This window comes from Tachysurus fulvidraco, chromosome 18 (assembly GCF_022655615.1).
Source record: "Tachysurus fulvidraco isolate hzauxx_2018 chromosome 18, HZAU_PFXX_2.0, whole genome shotgun sequence".
Taxonomy (NCBI): domain Eukaryota; kingdom Metazoa; phylum Chordata; class Actinopteri; order Siluriformes; family Bagridae; genus Tachysurus; species Tachysurus fulvidraco.
The window spans coordinates 10981515-11000990 of NC_062535.1; the positions used below are offsets into that span (position 1 = coordinate 10981515).

The 19476-nt window shown below is 38.9% G+C and overlaps 1 protein-coding gene across 10 annotated transcripts in view; it reads right to left on the reverse strand.

Moving 5' to 3' along the window:
* mcf2la (mcf.2 cell line derived transforming sequence-like a) overlaps nucleotides 1-19476 on the reverse strand; it is a 68035-nt gene extending 48559 nt beyond the window's left edge. For 2 of the 10 annotated variants that reach the window (XM_047803258.1, XM_027156237.2), the window contains exon 1: nucleotides 19340-19476. In XM_047803258.1, the coding sequence (XP_047659214.1) occupies nucleotides 19340-19418 (79 nt within the window). In that variant the 5' untranslated portion in view covers nucleotides 19419-19476. Of the gene's footprint in view, nucleotides 1-5775; nucleotides 5932-8722; nucleotides 8952-10563; nucleotides 10713-12982; nucleotides 13336-19339 lie in introns of those variants that run through there. The other 8 variants (XM_027156228.2, XM_027156232.2, XM_027156236.2 and 5 more) reach the window with 8 other exon arrangements.

Sequence of the window (19476 nt, forward strand, 5' to 3'; positions counted from 1 at the left end):
ATAGACAGAATCATAGCAACTGCAGACATATACATGGAAAAGCTTGGAGAAAGCTAGCACCTGCTAGACTGTTGCTGTCCTCGAGAGTGATATACTTCAACACATCAATATTCTTGACCATGAGTTGAAAGGTCACGTACGGCGGTAACCCGAGCCACCGGTCCTAACTAAAACAGAAAGTCCCCTGCTCCTCCATTTCCCACCCTTACATCTATTCTAACACCGCACCCAAACTCCCCTGTAGCACAACACACACAGTCACACAACACCAAGGATGAGAAAAGTTTAAAGAAGACACACACAATGGTCCTTCCTCTCCTATATCAATAAAGTTGTCCATGTGTGTGTCAGTTTCTCCAGGGCACTGTATCGATTACAACTGAGCCGTGTGTTATGGCGCAAAAACAAAGTCACCAGGAAAACATAGAGCGGTGAGAGAGTTAAAGGGAAAGTCCAGCAGTCCATCCAATGTTGTCAGTAATGTACTGTAACGTAACGTGAGGTGTGTTTCAGTGAAATTAAAATATGTTGATGTTTGAGTTTCTTCCACTAGTTTACACTGAAGTCTACACCAGTTAATGAATTATTAAAAGAATCGAGTGTAAATATTTGATTAGATATTAAACTCAACACCATGCTTGTGTATTTTGGTACTGTAGCTGAAAAAAATAAAGTGGACTGACTGATGTTTGAACTGACAACCACATCACATTCCCTTTATTTACAAAGTAGGTTTTGATGATCAGGTGACTCAGTGAATACTCACACACATGAGAGTCGAGTGATTCAATTCTAAACTACAACAGACCCCAAGTTCAATTTGTTGACAACAATATCAATATCAAACAATAAATTCAATTATGATCATTAAAACTAAGGAACACTGGATTTTCAACTTGAGCTTGAATAAAAATTTAAAGCAGAAAAAAGAGAAAATAAAGAATACCAGACTACATAACTAAGAGATCTTTCTGTTTAGAAAAAAGAAACAAATTTCTTTTGGTCAAAGATTTTTTTTTAATCATGTTTCCCATTGTTGAGTTTGACTAGAAATGATTAAAATGTTTAACAGCAAAAAGCAGATTTACAAATGATTGGTGTTAAGATTTTTTTTTACTGATACTGTTCTTGTCATTTCCGCCAAGATTCCAACAATGAATCAAGATGGTAAAAAGTATGTATGGAACAATATGTTAACCAGGGCTCTCAAGTGTGACGCATTGGGTTCTTTTGTCACGTTCTCCCGCCACACATTGTATTTGTCACGCAGAAAAACTTACTATTTATCATATATTTAATATGCTGCAGCGCCCAAAATGTATCTGTCCGCACCACTGTCTCTATGGAACCGGGCAGGAACCAAGTGCATCTCCCCTGAAGTTTTTAGTCGAGCCTGCCAATTATCAGCCGATCAAAAAAGAGGCTACACAATAGCCAATTAGAAAATAGCACTATTGTATCTGGGTACAATTTAACGCAACAACCAATGGGAAAAAAAAGTTCAAGAATTGTTCAGCATCATCCTCGTTCACCCACAGAGAAAAGCACTGGAGCTGCGAGCATCACTTTGAGAACAGAGTAAGTCATGATCTCCTGTTTTAATGTTACAACAAATTCGCAACTTGTTTGACATAAACAATGACATTTTGACTGCTGTTGTAGAATTAGCTGTAAAAATTTTGCCTTTGGATGAGAAATGCTGCGGTAATAGCTTTACACCAGTGTCTGTAAACATCAAGCTGTGCAGAGGTTCAGAGTTTAACAGCAGGCTTTGAACACCAACACTTCAACACCACTAAAAGCCTTGATTTGAATAAAGAAATATTTCACTGCATCACCAAATTAGTTCAAAAGCTGAAAGAGCTGATGTGTTTAAACCGCATTTTGTTTTGTTTGAAAGTTTTGAGAAAAGCATCAAAAAACATATTACAAGTTGAACAATATAAAAGCAAAGCGAAGCAGGACAAGTTGTAGTATTGGTCAGTAATAAGTGTGTCATCATCGCTACTTACCGCTCATAACTCAAATACCGCTGCTAAAAATGATTAGCTTTTGCACTTCTACTACGGCTCCTAAAGAGATGAAGCCATTACTTCAAACCATCTCTAGAAAAAAATAAAATGACAAAATAGAAAAGCAATAAAAAACAGCAAGTGAACAAGGAAGCGGTGACGACGAAGGCGATTCCAGCTCAGCCATAGCCAAGTGAAGGAAACTGTAAACAAAGCACTTAAGTCTTTCAAATAAAGAAACGCCTACTGTAGTGTATGTTTTACCTGGGGTCATTTGTTTTTACACATTTATCTCTGGAAACTTTCTAAACTTTTGACACTAATATAGTCCCCAAAACAAAAAAGATGCTTATTTCAAATACAATAAGACCAAAAAATATTGTGTGTACTGTATGCTGGTGCAACACCGTGATGGTGCAGGCGCTATACACGACACTAACTACTGTAGAGATGGCAAGATTAGTGTGTAAAATAACAATTCCAGCAAAACCGTGAAGAAACACTAAGGCCAGTACACGTCACATGACAGTACACACTAGGAGCTGTGGTGTACGAGTCATTGTGCTGGTCTAGCCAAGCAAAGCTGAGCCAAATTACTAGTGTCATAAACACAAGATTGTCAGTTTTTTTAAATGGACCACATTCAAGGAACACACCTTTAATGATTATTTTCCTAAAACTTTTTAAAATCATGTTATATTCCATGTTAAACATAAGACACAGATGTCGTCACATACAGATGACAAACTCGTGTTTATTTTGTGACACTGCAAAAGAGGAAACGGTCGTCTGTTTTCGTCCTTTTACTGTTGTAGGATTTGTATTGCCCTGCTAAAAATCTACCATTTAATTGTAATTCCCCAAATAACCCATTTCCTATAAGCTGGGAAATTTCAAAATCAAGCAATCTTATCTAAAATATACAAGCTTCTGTGGTTCGATGAGATCACGTACATCACGCTGGGTTACAGAGACATGTTGGCATTTCCGAGAGATTCTGTGATACCGGCTAAACATAAGACTGCTTAGATGAATACAAACAAATTCAAACAATTCAAATAATTGGAGCTGCTTTGCATTGCAAATGTGTCTATAACTGGTTCTTTTTTGTGGCTATTCACTGTTAGTTGATGTAGAGTGACGTCCTCAGCTTTTACAAAATAAAAATTTAAAAAAAGGATGTTTTTTCAGGCTTTCCTGTGAACTGCACGTTCAGGACTTTTCCTCGTCTACAGCAAATTAAAGTGAAACTTAAAAAGTACAATTTGGAAGCATATGACTGAATTTAGTGCTGATGGAGCAAGACTGAAAACATCAGATATTTCTCAACTCATCACACTGGGACATTTGGTGTTTCCTGACTACCCTCAAAAAAACACCCTGCAAACTGCACCATGTTAAAAACCCCATCTAGAATCTTTCACTCTTTATCATAGTAAAATGATCTGATGTGTCTGAATCCTGTTTTACAAGCATTTGGTCACAGGGTTAAAAGCTTCTTCATCGTCTTGGCATTTTCCAACATTACCAAAATAAAGAATTTCCTGAAGATGAAGATAAAAGTATTAAGCCTTCATGTTGGTTTATAATCCATTTTGTTGTCATCTCAAATCTCCCACATCAGGAAGAATCACCAAATGGGCCTTTGTTAATATTTGGAGCAAACCAAATGCATAGCAGTGATTGTGATCAGATTCAAAAATGTTTGTCTTACTGCAAGAACGAAACACGATGATTGATGCCACGGCCATAGCCAGTCAAAGTGAGCAAAATGAACCACGCTCTCTGGGTGGGAGTGTTTTGCTCTTGTCATTTTTCTGCTGTCAATCAAAGCACCGCTAGCCAACCCTGAAAAAAACTGGTGACCTTATGTATGAGGAAGATGTTAGATTTCCATTTCTTTTGCTCAGAATGTGTTCAGCTGCCTTGTGATGCATCATGAGTTCGAAAAGATGTGGGAGCTTCTTGTATCTTGGCAGAAGCATGTGTTTGTCTTTACCTTACGTGACAGTTAGATGTCATATGATAAGAAAATGCAGACTGATGGATGACCAAATTGGGGGGAAAAAACCTTGTTCTTTCGACTGCTCCGAAAGCAGAGGATCGGGATCCTGCCTCCGGACCACCAGGAGACAGGAAAAAATATTGGTAAAAAATACAAATGATTCAAAACCAAGCTACAGAGATTTTGTTTTAGATGCAGAAACCAAGAGCCAAGTTTGTGTCCAATGCATTAAAATACACAAATATCTGCCCACAATCAGCAAAACATTCAGATTTACATGAAATGCTAAAGGCCACAGAATGAGCACAGTGGTTAATTCACTTTAGTCAGCAAACAGCAGAGGGCAAATAAACAGGCAGTGGAAATTCAGTTGAGTCTGGGGGGAAAACGGATACCTGGCCACCTGTGTGTCGACCCCTAATGAAGACCCGGGAAACCCAGGAGACACACAACAGGACACTGTCTAGCACAGACATCCGAGAAGGAAAAAGCAGTGCTGAGACAATAAAATAATGACAAGTGCTAGAACAACAAAAACAGTCTCCTGGGTGGAGAAAAAGAGCAGTGAAGAACAAGTGAAGAGCTACAGACTGTAGAGCTTGAGTCCAGATGCGGTCTACCTCCACTGGCTTGTTCTCGCCATGCATTCAGGACTGTTAACCTCTCGATCACCACAAACACTTCTTTTTTTATTACTCGATTAATTGAATGATTTATTACTTAATCATTCTTTTGGATACTCTTGTACACTTTTATTTGATTTCACAGTTTTCGGTGACTGAGGATTTACTACAAGATCGTACAACACTCTGATCTCTACAAGTGCTCTCTATAAATAAAGATTTATTTTCCTGGTAAAATAAAACTGCCTTACCAGAGAAGTGATGACTGAATTAACACACAGTCCATACAGGAAACACAGTAATGCAAAGCGTACAAACTGGTAAGGCAAACAGGGTGCTGCTGTTTGTACAGGATCAGGATGTCTGATGACAATAAAGAGTGATGAATATCACCTGTTCGCAGATCAGCTTACTTTTATTGTCTTAAACCTGAACCATATCTCGGATGAGCCGTAAAGTTACATGTACATGTAATACTTCAGACTTTAAATTGTTTTAATATAGGACAAAATTACCAAGAGCTTCAAAAATCTTCACAAATGAATAGCCTGAGCTTTTAAAAAAAAAAAATTTTAATTTTAAAAATGTACCACATAAATTGCACTGTACAAGTTTTATTAAGTGTGTTTAACTATTTCTTTTTTTTTTTTTTTTAAAGGAAAGCCATGGCAAGAGCAAACAGTGGCTGTATGATAAGAATCTCATTAAAAATGATTGTTAACCAAATGCTGAATCGTTTACAAGTCAAACAATAAGGCAGGGATGTTTACAGATCGGATAAGGAAGGAGAATCAATTCTAATGAATTAATAGCAATATTACTAGATTGGTTAATAAAGTGAAAATGAATCCAGGATCACATGAATTCATACTAGTGATCTAGGGACACACTATGAAGAGGGGATACCATGTGTGTTTTTCATCTGGTAGTGGATGAAAGATCTGAGTAAGGAATGCTTTCACTACTGAATATACAAAAGCTGGGGTCACATAGCAGGCATGAACATATGTTAGAGAGAGAGAGAGAGAGAGAGAGAGAGAGAGAGAGAGAGAGAGAGAGAGAGAAAGACAATTCTTACCCATACTACACTGGTCATTTAGATTAGAACATTCAAAGAAAAATTTCTCAAACCCACCTGATCCAAACTGCATCTCCATCCAAAGGTTTCTATTACAAGAATTCTACAAAAGCTCAAAGATGACTTGAAATCACAAATGACAAATCTTTCACTCTTCCAGCTGAATCTACGTGATCCTTCAAGTCCGACTGCAAATCCTGAACTGTGCCTTCTGCTTTATTATTAAATGCTGAACAGATATAAAAAGGGGAACGACCAACCAAGTAAGAATAAAACAACATGATCTCAGACGTCCAGCTCCACCCAGTACATCTGACCACAACACTTGGGTAACGCAACATCGAACAAAAACAGAGAATGGGAAGCTGGTGCACATTCGTAGGCATATTAACACTTTCACAATCATTCTGTTTTTTATTGCTACATAGCCGTTATGTCATATGAAACAGGTAAACACTCACTGACACACACACACACACAGAAAACAGGGAGAGATCAGATCAGGAATTTAGGAAGCCAAGAGTAACGTGATAAACTAGTGTTTACAGTCATGGTGTGCAGAAAAGCATCTCCGGAAACACATCATGTCACACACTGAGGCAGATGAACTATAATAGCAAAAGACTTAATCACTTTCCAGTGCTGTCAGTCAAGAACAAGATCCTGCAGCTACACCTGGGAACAAATTGAACACTATTGGACAAAAACAACACCTGGTCTTTTTCAAGAAGTGTAGAATGGAACGATTTCAATCAATAAAAGAAGAACATTGTCAATGATAACACATTCACAAAAAGCGAAAGCCATTCATTTTCTACATGCGTGACACAGTTGCGTCAGCAACAGCGGCAAGCACCGAAGATACCGTGTAACTGCGGCAAGCGACGGAGTTATGAGCGATACTTAAATTGAGATTTAATTCGATAGAAATCAGGTGATATGATAAAAAGTAGGAAATCCAAACAACTGGCTCAAGTAGTTCTTCGAACCACTACTATAGAGCTTGTGTTTTTTTCAGCTCTCCACCTGATTTGCTAGTTTGAAACCTTGCACGATTATATATAAGATCAAACAAATATCTTGCAGTAACATAGAAGTGAGTGGTTAGTGCTTGGTTAGTATGAATGTAGAGTAAGATTACATACACTCTGGAAAACACTCTGGAAAAGTGTTGAGCCACAATAAGCTGCTGCAAGAGATTCAATGATTTTTCTAACTTTATTGTTTTTTTTTAGTGTATGTTTCACTTTCACCATAATCAAACCATTTGGTCGTTCCTTTTGCCTTGTTGATAAGGGCAGAGTTATCCTGAAAGAGACCATTGTAGAAACAATTATCTGGTCAGAACAATTTTTATTCATTTGCAGTTACTTTTTTATTTGTAACTGTAGACCTCTACAGTGTGCTGGTGCGTGCTTCCTGCTCCCGTGTGAAAAGACACATTAGTTTTGCTCCACATGATAATAAACAACACTAATGACTGCACCTGCATGAAAGACGTCAACAGTCAGGCCAAGATTACACTAATCATTACAACATAGTTGCTGTTATCGTATTTAGGCGGCGATTTATTGCGATCACAATATTCGATAGATTTTTATTTTTAAAGCGCTTTTGACAATTAAAGCAATTGTAAAATATAAAATGAGTGATTCGTCAGCTAACGAGCAAGCCAGTGGTGATGGCAGTGAGGAGAAACCTCTTGAGATGATCTGAGGAACCTGGAAACCTGGAGAGGAACCAGATTCAAAAGGGAAGCCATTCTCATCTGGGTGAAACCAGAGAGTGTGATTATAAAGCATTTACTTTCTCTTACTGTACTTATGAGTATGAGCGTCAGAGTAATTTCTAAAAGTCTAATCTAAAAGTTCTATTAGTCACATATACACATTAGTCATACGCAGTACGACAGGCAGTGAGATGTTTTTATGACTCAAAAACACATAAAACATTAATGGCTAATACAAATTGTTGGCCTTTCCCTCAGTCACAGAGTCTGCATGCTAATCTAACTAGCTAGCTGATTAAGGAGAACTGCTTTGATGTAAAGTCAAGAGTTTGTCAAAATTTCCTCCTGTTTAATAAAATGCTGAGAGTCATTCAATAGTAAACAAAACTTTAATATAAAAACAAATATCTCAATGAAATCACTGGTCACAGATGCGAGCTAGTTTACCTGCATTTATCCAGCTTACAAGCAGTTAGCTAATTTTTAGCTACCTTAAAGCAGATAGCGAGTTTTTAGCTAGCTTATGAGCAGTTAGCTAATTTACTAGCAGTTAGATAGCTGATTAGATTTACTGTATAAGTGTATAAGAAGAAACTCTTATGTGTGTTTATTATAAATCCTGACTTTTTTCATTTTAGAATTAAATTTCTCTTGTGGAAGTTTCTCAGGAACATTCTTTAGGTTTCGTTGATGTCCCATTGTGTCCCTGGTTTTAATGGTCATGTCTATACACAGGTACAGGGTCAGTGATATGTATCCTGTCATCGATACACGCTTCAACACCATAGGCAAATAATGACCTGCTGTATCTTTATCCTTGCCATAATGACAGATAGCTTATAGTCAAGCCTTGTCCTTGCTGTCTTTGTGTATTTAAGGCCAGTGAAGGGAGGGGATATGCAAAAGCTTCAGGCTGGAGAACCATGCTAAAAAGTCAAAACATCCACATTCAAAGCACTTTAACACAAAATGCTAAACTGTGTACCTAAAAATGCCAGAACCTTCTGTTTAGTTACATGGTTAGAGAAACAGGTAGATAATAGACACAGGATTTTTGTCTTTCAGGTCCGATGATTAAAACATGAGAACAAAAAACCATCTCAGTAAAACAGGTTCAGCACAGTTTCACCTGACATGATATGACTGACTGCTATACTTCAGTCAGCCTCGGGAAAATCAACCGTTAGCAAGAGATGAACCCAACAGTACACAACACACCAGGATGTTTCTCCAAAGAAAATATAAACAGTACTAAAACATTCAAAGAAGACTCACAGAGCAGCCAGTCACAGGAAACCGTAAACCTGTAGAAGCTCTCCACCTCCTCCAGAGGGATCTTCATATATCCTCCTCCTTCCACCATAGGCTGGAGGCAAACCTCACACTCGTCTTTCACCATCTCTTTCTCTCTCCTTCACCTGTTCACTAGTAGCAGCTCTCTTTACCGCTGCCTCATTCACTATCCGTCTTTCTTTTGTCTGTCTTTCCACTTCATGTTCTGCTTTTCCTTTCCATCACTCTCTCCCCGTCTCTCTCACTCTCTCTCTGGCACTGTCGTTCTCTTCCGTGCTCTCTTCCACACATGGACACACCCACACACAGCAAAAGTGTGAGAACTGAGACTCGTGTCCTTGCACATTTGGAGCACAGGTAAGACGGAGACTCATTCAAACTAGCACTGATTTTTCCAACACAAGTTGAAATATTTTTGTAATGAATGAAAGGAAAATACACTGTCCACTTTATTATTTATTTATTTATTAATAAATACTACATGCAGTTATCAGATCAACCGATCAGGTGACAGGAGCACAATGTATAAATGTATGCAGGCTGAAAGCTCCAATTAATTTTGATAGAATAATGAATAGTTTCTTAATTTCAAATAAAATGTGAGAAAGGGAGAAAACTGTGATCTCAGTGACCGTAGCATGGATAACCGTGAAGAACTGAAAAACAGATGGGAGGACGAACTACAAAAGAATCATGTGTCCTGGCACAAAACACAAGTCGTCTTAAAGCGTCTTCATGAACATGACGCTGAGGACACAGTTCTTCTGTCACCGGACCTGAACTTCTGTCACCGGACCTTTGGGATGTGGCACAACAGGATCAAGAGCACCTGAAAAATCTCCACTAATTATATGATGCAGTCATGTCCACATGGACCAATGCCATTAGACTATGAAAATCCTTCCATGAAGAACAGAAACTGTCTCATAAGAGGTGTGTAAAGGGAAAATGTACACATACGGGAACAGCAATCCTAAAAAAGCAAAAGGTGTAGAGGTGCAAAATAATTTCTCTCACAGTAAGGTGCGTCTAAGGTCTGTGGGTCTAATCTGATGCAGGAACATTTTAAATACAAAATATAAATGGACAAAATGTTTGCCAGCATATTAAATGAGGTCACTACACTAGGCAAATGAATTGAAGACTGATGAATAGAACACTGTTATACAAAATGAATGCCTACTGGACGGTTTGATGCTGCAGGATACAAACAGTGTGTAGCATCTACATCAGAGATTATAGGTTTAACTCGTTAAACACGTTTTTTAATCGGTTTATTATTAGTCTTGAGCTAACACAGGACAGACTGGATAAACAAAAATAATCCACAGTAGGGTAGTGTGATATGGCCAGATGCCCCAAACTGGATTATTTTTTAATAACACCAGGGTCTGGAGTGTGTTATGCAAGTCAATGATCACTGTCTATTTTATCGGTTAATTAAATGGTTATTAAATCAGTAAGGTCATGGTAACGATCTGCTTCTCTCTCATGTGCATGCTTTTTTCCCCTCTGTCTCTTTCTAAAAAAAAAATGCAGCTTATCATTTTCCAAGAATCTGCAAGTGCCCTGTGAAGACTTTGTACCATGAATGTTACACCTGAAACTCTGCAGTTTTTACAACTCTGGTTATTATTAGTCTTACTTAGATTCTAGTTATGATGTTTAATTATGTTATTATTATGTATCTGGCATCTGGCATCCAAGACCCTGTGAATGAACCAATCAGCTTTGAGAATTCAAGCGCGCCGTTAGGTTAATAATGATAATACGCCTCTTCTGCTCACAGCTCCTTCATATTTACTCAGTCTGGTGTTACATACCTTTGCCTGAGATCTGGGTGTTTTTGTGCTGCTTTTTTCTAGGCTTGGAGAAAAGACAAAAATCCATAATTCGAGATATTTGTTCAGATCGGAATTAGTTGACCAGTGAGTGTGTGTGTGTGCCTTCAACCATCAAGTACAAAGATCAACTCTACGTTACGTCTCGTCATATCCGCCAGTCACACTTTGATCCTCTTCTGCCTTTTGTCGAACTCTAGTTGCTCATTAATTTGCTGATTTCCGTTAATTATAAACTGAAGCTCAACTGAATGTCAGACTTTCCTCACTATGTGCATTACAATGTACTACATGAAATATTGCCAAACAGGTTCATTTTACATAATGCTGTACTGATACTGTATAGATTTATAAAATATCTGATGTGAGATTCTCAGTGAGTTAATGTCCCATAGCAACACCTTAGCATCCACTTCCTATATGGTTTAGTAGGACCTGTCAAGCCATCATTAACGTCTTTATTAATGGCTTGAATTGAAGCCTGGAAGCCTTGATCTTGTCACATATATATTGCAGCATAGTGAAATTCTTTCTTCACACATCCCAACATTGGAGGTTGGGGTCAGAGCGCAGGCTCAGTCATGATACAGCACCACTGGATCAGAGAGGGTTAACAGTGGCAGGGCTGGGGCTTCAACCCTGATCCTCTAATCAACAACCCAGAGCCTTAACCGCTTGAGCTACTGTACCACTGCCCCTAATGATGTCCTTTAACGATGGCTAAAAAAAATCAGAAGCAGGATTCTTCTTCACTTGTTAAACAACACTGATAAAGTCAATCATTAAAGTTGAGATTTAAGTTTATTTGTTGTTGTTTTTCTGAATCAGTAAGGACACAAATAATCCGTCTGAATCAATCGTTTGCAATGATCTGAAAGCTTCTACAGAGCAGAATGCAACATAAACAAAAGAAAAGGGTGCATTTTGTAGTCAGTGAGTCAGTGAATGTGTATAAGAGAAAGCTTAGTGGGACACAGGAGGAGGTCTGCATTGATGCAGGGAGAAATCTGCAAGCAAGAAATCTGATTACAAGCTGTTCAAGAAGAAACTAAAAAAGAGAAGAAATGGCTGTGTTGCTGATGCTGGCAAATGATCAGTCATTATAGCACCAGATATTACACACACAGAGAAATTTGACATTTAATTCACTCAGACACAGAAAGGACATCCACCCCATGTGCACTTAGTCCTGATCATCATTTCCCTTAAATTCTGAGCATGTGTCCAGTGAATCTGCTTGTTCAGCTCCTCCCTGTGTGTTTCTGTGTGTGTGTGTGTGTGTGTGTGTGTGTGTGTGTGTTTTGCAATTACTGCTCATGCTTTTAAAAAATGCACACTGTGGTGGCTGCGGCGCTTTTTTGCTAGGCGTGTGCGTGTGTGTGTGTAAGAACTCACAGGAAGGTGTGTGAACAAACCCATGCTTGACCTAAACAAATCATTCTGGCAGGAAACAATCTCAATCTCTCTCTCTCACACACACACACACACACACACACGATACTCCTCCCATGAAGGCTGGTCACCATCTCTTTTCCTCCATGACAAACTCTCTTCCCCTGAGGAAACAGCTATTTCATCAGACTATCCCAACAACTCACTCATTCACAGCCGCTGTTTAATTCTCTGTCCGTCTCTGTCTCTCTCTGGCAATGTTAGAATGTTGAAAGCTATTGTGTCATGTTTATGAGACACCATAAGTACTGAGAGCAGTTGATCCAGCTTAATGAAGCATCCTGCACAATCACTCAATTAATATCCATCACACGCAGATATATCTCATTCACTCTGATACAACAACAACAACAACAAAATAAAAAGACAATCTGACCTGGCACCGGATTAAGACTTTTTAAGACCGAAACTAGCAACATATAACAAATATTAAATGCATTGCTTTATTCAAGTTTATTGCTAATACATAAGTTTTCCAGTGACCTATCACACAAAGAAGAATTAGTTAAATATATAATAAACAAACTAAATAACCATATTTAGAAAAATAAAAAAAAGTCATGATTTTCAGAAATTTTACACACAGCAAGAGACGTACTGAAGAGAAAATTGCGGTTCAGGAGGGATTTGTATAAAAGTGGAACGAGCCTGTGAACAATCCGAGCTACGGATATGAACATTTGGGTCTTTGCTCATTTTAGTGTTAAGCAACAGAAATGTGCATTAACATCACAATACATTTTTCTGTACATTATCAAGTGGCACAAACAAAATTGAACTCGATGTTCCAAAAAAAAATAAAAAGGTTTCATTTTTTGACATATTGTGTATCATTAAAATGATAGTTTCCCATCACAATGTTGAGTCTCTAATCTCTAATCCATTCTCTCTCCTCACACACACACACACACACACACACACACACACACACACACACACACACCCTCACCGTTACTCTCCATAAAGGAGCTCCTGCGTGTGTAGGAGCTGGTCCCCTGCAGCAGTGCGAGTGTCAGGCTTTGCAGAAACTGTGAGAGCCTCGTCACAATCCACTGAGGAGTCTCCTGATTTCCACGCAGCAGCTCCTGCAGAGACATCCCACCTCTCTTGCACTTCACCCCAAAGCCAAGTCAACTCAAGCTACGATGTCAAGCGACTCCCAGTAGAACAGGAAACCTCACTCAGCTTTTTTCACTGAGAGAGAATCCAGAACGAAGTCAGTCACACTCTGGTTTGTTGAGACATACTCCCAGTTCTCATGCTCGCTCTCACTCTCTCTCTCCCTCTTCTTCTCTCTCGCTCTCTCCGTGCTTGCAGAGAGGAGCAGACCTGAGGAGAGGAAGAAAGGGACGGCTGATTCGCCAGAACGTTTCAGCACAAATCCCCATCTGCTCGGATAATTATACGGACGCGAGCAGCCGAGTAGGCAGCATACACACACATGCACACGTAGAGCTAATCTGAAGAGTTTCACTCGTGCCACTTGGGGGACAAACAACCAAACTTTCTAAACAAGGAGCCAGAGAAGGAAGCCAGAGTAGCAAATTATAGGCATCCTATTGGTGCTTTTAGCTTATTCTTAATAGCACAATGCACTAACATGGGTTAGGTTATATTTTATTTAAAGCAGGAAGAAGTTCTGTGGAAGAAGAAAATGTCTCTATGCATCAGATCAGCACATGCAGGTGACCTTAATGTCTATGCCAAAGAACGAGAGAGAGAGAGAGAGAGAGAGATAAGCCGGATTAAAGCACCTGTAAACCCTTCAGTCCACCAAACTCCCAACACCACCACTTTAACTCTGTCTGCTGACAATCTGTCAAACCTGATACCATGTCCTCACTCTGCTTCACACACACACTATACAAACAGAGGTTTTTAGACAACCGAACGTCACAATGAATGTTCTTATGAATTTTGTTCCAGATATGGTTCTGAATTTCTGGCAAGGCTTAACACTAGATTTTGAAAAGTACGCATTAGTGAGATCAGACACTGATGTTGATTGAGGAGGACTGGAGTGCAATCGGTGTTCCAGTTCATCCCAAAGTTGTTCAGAGGGGTTGAGTCAGAGTCAGGGCTCTGTGCAGGATACTCAAGTTTGCAACCACGTCTTCATGGAGCTCGCATTTCAATTCAATTCAGTTTTTTAATATAGCGCTTTAAAACGTATGACATTGTCTCAAAGCAGTTTAGAGAAGTATAGAAACAGAATAAGAGTTTGAAAGTTTAAATGAGCTTTCTATTCATCTCGAACATTTATACCTAAAGCTAAAGACTGAGGCGACGATGGCAAGGAAAAACTCCCCTCCTTTAAGTAAATCTGTTTGTGATGATGTCTATTGTCTATAATAGCAAATAAAATGGAATACAAGGGGACTAGTGTCGTCATAAAAAGTGCCTCAATGATAATAAAGGATTATATATATATATATGTTTTTTTAATGACTTTATTTACAAATGATCAGATGCAGGCATAAAATCATAAACCATTCATTAATGAGCGCTGAGCAATTTTATTTTTAAGCTCTTTTCACATAAAGACAATGGGAAAAGTAGAGCACACAAAGACAGTGACTGAGATGGAGAATCTTGGCAGTGTGTGGATACGGTGCCCCCAAGCACATCGTTTTTTTCCCTCTTAAATCCTATAAACAGTTCTGTGGCACTGAAGCCGAAATGCTCACACTCCTTTACACACACACACACACACACACACACACACACACACACACACACACACACACACACACACACTCCTTTTTCTCACATTCCCATACCAACAAGAGGAGGGGAAAAAAAATCCTCTTTATGGCACTGTAGCAACTCTGTTACCACAGCAACATGCATCCAAGCAACGGTGTGAGGGGTTAATGGAGTGAAACTAGTTACAGGATGACAAAATGAATGCTGTGTTTATTTACTGTTCATAAGCAAACACACACTGAAATGAGCTGCTTTAACCTCCTTTTGCAAAAAAGAACCTTTAGACACGAAGCTGAACCAGGACTCAGCGACTCACTGCTAGTTTCTCAGCTGTGTTTATTCATAACGTGATGCATGTGCTGTGAAATTCCTACATCTCAGACTGCTCTGCTTTTTTTTTTTAAACCACTTTCCCTAAAATAAAGGGATGGTATTTGAATTCATGTAGAAGCCCGACTACAGATGGGTCCCATGCAAACTCGCAGCCAAGGTTTCTACCAAATAATCTAAAAGCAATGGCGCTTTAAAGGAACAGTTTCACAATTACACAATTCTTTGATGGTTTTTTTTTTGCTCTTCTCTCTGCATGATGTATGTTGTCTATCTTTACAGGAGAGAATACAGTATGATGTACTAGATATAGAAGGCTAATGTTGCTAATAATTAAGAGAAACTTAGCCTCGGTTTCGCATCATGTTTATGATGTTTGAGTTACTGCAGGCTTAAAATTGAAGGCTAGTTTTTCATCTCCAAACTCCATCATCAGCAAAGTGTTTCCACCTGATCGTTTTTCCATCTTTGTCTTTCGCACCACGAACTGCCGTAAGACTGGGTTGCAACACCAGATGATCAGCAGTTTCACATTATTTCCTCCTTCTGATGTATGTAAAAGCTCTTGTGCTGTAGCTACATGACTATTTATTGAGCTGCTGTTATATTGCACAGTGCTGGTTCGCTTGGCATACAAATTTAGTTTCAGCTACAGAAATAATGCAACAAATCTGTGGATAGTGAACATACCCTGATGTCTTGGTGTACAGTAATGCTACATTCGTGGGCATCCTTTGATGCTAATTTTTTAAGGTACACTTATAAATAAATAGCAGTGAGATGAAAAAAACAACTTGTGATTTAAAAAAAACAAAAAATTTTTCTAATTTTCCAAAAAAAAATTTACAGATCGGGGACAAAAGACTTGGTGTGACGTCATTGCAACACACACATTGAGCCAAAAGCCTTCTTGGATTAACATGGGAGCAGCTAACAAATTGTCTCAGATCATCGCTGAGGCAGAAAATACATTTGTCTTCATTAGTAGGAGTTTAAAAGAAGAATCATGTGCCCGCAATTTCACCATTTTCTACAAATCATGACGAATTTCTTGAATCTGATTGAGTTTGTGCTTTTGACAAGAAAAAAAACAACTTAAATTTCCATTTGACATTTTTATATTTACATTTATAAACGTGTGGCTGATCATGAAGCTGTAAACTTATTATTGTGCTACTTTTGACGGAAAGTGTTTCCTGCATAAACTACGAGCTGAAAAAGCCACAGAAAATGGAAACTTCTCAACTACAAGTTCCTACTCCGTTTACAGTGTGAGGTCAAATCAACAAGGCAGCGCACGTGGTGCAGCTAGCGAACAACTAAAAAGGTTTGATGGAAACATGTTATTATAAATATTGATTATTCGGGGGGGGGGGACCGACTTATCTGACATGTAACGCAACAGATCACAGTTTCAGAGTTCCTTACAAAAACACACAGAAGTGCAAACCACGGATTGTTCATTTAATTAAGTCATCCATGAACATCACAACATTTGGAAAATTCAGAGTGTAGCTGATCCTCAAAAGTGCTCATTATCACAGTATAAACACGATGATTTCCATCTTCCATGAGGGAAGTCTTAGTTTTCCAGGAGGACTGAAAGAAACACGACACACGTCGTTTAGTTCACACAGTTTCCGATTTTGTCTGCGTCAGATATTCATCCAACCAGCAGACGTTGTAATTGTAAAGTTCTAAAAGTTTGCAACTGACAGCTACAAAATATTAACAGATGCAAACTGACGATGATGAATAAGATTATTGAATCACACAGAGTCATGAAGACTTATGAATCAGGAAATGGCATTGTGTTCATCTACAGGCTTCGACAAAAAAACAGCTCCACAAGCTCAAACCCTTTCAGATGACTTCACTCAGTCAATCAACCAAAGCTTGCTGATGTTCTAACTATTGATGCACACTGAATGGAAAAAAAAACCCTAGAACAGCAGCTCTCCTGCTGCACGTTTCACGTTAATCAGAACAGAAAAGACGTGGGCTGGATGATGGATTGCGAGGAGCCGGTGTGCCACCGCAGCATGAAGAGGAGAGATATTACAAACAGTCTGTAACTCCATCTGAGGAAATATGTTTTTGTATCTATAACTCGATTGCCACATTTTCAGCAGTAAAAAAACAACAACAACAGTGCAAACACAAAGGAGGGTGAGAGGATACAACAATCCAGGAGACAGAGGACAAGAAGAGTGTGACCTTAGAACTGTGTATTTTTGGACATAGCCACCTCAGGCAGTGTGTTGAGTAGAAGTGAAAGGTTTAAACACATGCTGACCCACTTAGTCCAGTGAGTTAGCATTCAGAAACACTGCACTTGTCCTGTGCTGTCTTTCTATATAGAACCTTAAAACTGTATGTTAGGAAGTAGAACAGTGAAAAAACAGCAAGAGAGAATACGTCTGACTGTAAAGTGGCGTGTATGGGGCTTTGTGTTGGTGTACACCTGGAAGTGTAAACATGAAAAATGAGAAATTGCACAGACAATGTGCATAAAATGTGCAACAAAACTGTCGTTTCTTCTTTACTCGTTCTATCCGGTGACACCCACATGGTTCCTCGTGAGATTTCTTCTTCATCATTACGTCAACTGAATTTACAAATTTCTGTAAAGCTGCTTTGTGTCAATTTCCAGTGTTAAAATCAACGCAAACAAAAACTGTATAAAAACTGAATCAAGTCTCAAGCAAATTGTTAAATTAAGCTTAATCCCTAAAAGTAGTTGACTAGCAATCATGTTGCATGTGCAATGCCTTTGCTTTCATGGCGCTGAGATAAGAAACAACGGAGTCTTTTCTCACTTAAAACTGTCTATATGTAACGTATCTGAAATATGAATAGAATATGATCTATAATATGAAAGTGCAAGCAGTTATTTCTTCTATTATAAGGTAACTGTTGTAGCTGTTTCTGCCTTCAAACCGCTCATAGTTCATCGACATGTTATTGCTTAAGTGAAACCAAACCAAGCCAAACAGCAGCTTAGCAGCACAAAATCGAGGTAGATGATATGACAAGAATATCGCACCACGATACATGAAGAAGTTTGATCATAGATTTGAGTGAAAAACGAGTGTTCCTTTGTAAAATAAACGACACATGGTACGACATCACTATGACAAAAAGCAGTCGTTTGACACTTAAAAAAAAATGAAGGGGAAATATTGTAATGTCTAAACAGCTGCTTTTAACCACAGCTTGTGTTTAAGAATGACAGATGAGATCCACAGCACCTCAGAAAAATGTATTGTGTCATAACTTTCTCTGATTCAGACTCACATTTGTAGGCAGTTTTGTGTTGACTCCAGTTCTGCAGATAGTGATATTAAAATGTCATGACAGAATTCCACAAATACAAACAAAACACTGCTTTCTGCAAAGAGCATGAACTCATTTATCTACTAATACCACTCGCAGGCTTGTATGAGTATCATGTTCACCAGTCGAGTTCACCCAGCTGCCACAGCGATGAAAAACGAATCAGTTTGTGGAAGCCAGTTAAACGCCGACTACGAGTGAAATACACCAAGGCGATTAGTGATGCCGTCGATGTCGCTTTAATTCAAAGAAAGAAACCATATATCAGAAATTGCATGAAGACAATAATGAAGAGGTGTGCAGAAAACAAAGGGTTTTTTTAGTGTTAGCGTGTGTAGCGTGAAAGCTCTTCACATCAGCTGCTGATGCTAGGCTTCCTCATGCTAGAAATGTAGAACTACATAGATATGTGTCGCGAGATATTTTACTGTTACCAAAGAGCCTTACATTATTTTTAAAGATCAAGGACAAAATGAAAGAAGTAGCTCTGAAAGTTCAGGTATGAGGAAGAGGGCAGACTGCACTGAATATGTTACACCGTCATGTAACACAGCAGGAGGAGTTTGTGCAGGAAAGCTAGCTAGCTGGTGTGTGGGAAGTGGCATATGATCAATTAGCTAAAGTGGTGTTTAGGCGTTTTAAAAATCAGAAAGCTTTCAATTATTGTTTCTCTACACGGTTGCATGTGGAAGCAAATAACAAAACTTTAAGCATGAATGAGATACTGTTTCATGCAAATACTTGCAACTGCACACACTCACACACACACATGCATAAACACATCCAATGCAAGCAACCCTGAGCCAGAGCAAACCCTTTTTACGTTCTAATTTTCAAATGTAACCCAGCACAGAACTGACTGCACATACACACGCATGCAAATACACACAAACACACGCGCATACACACACACACCCTCTGCAGTTCCTCCTACCAATGCTGTGTAGGACAGCATCAAGCCTCCTCGAGAGCTCCTGCAGACCCACTTCGCTCATCTTCACCCACAGAATCATGGCGGGATGGAAGAGAAGAGAGAGAAAGAGAGGGAGAGCGCTGAAATAGGATACTTGA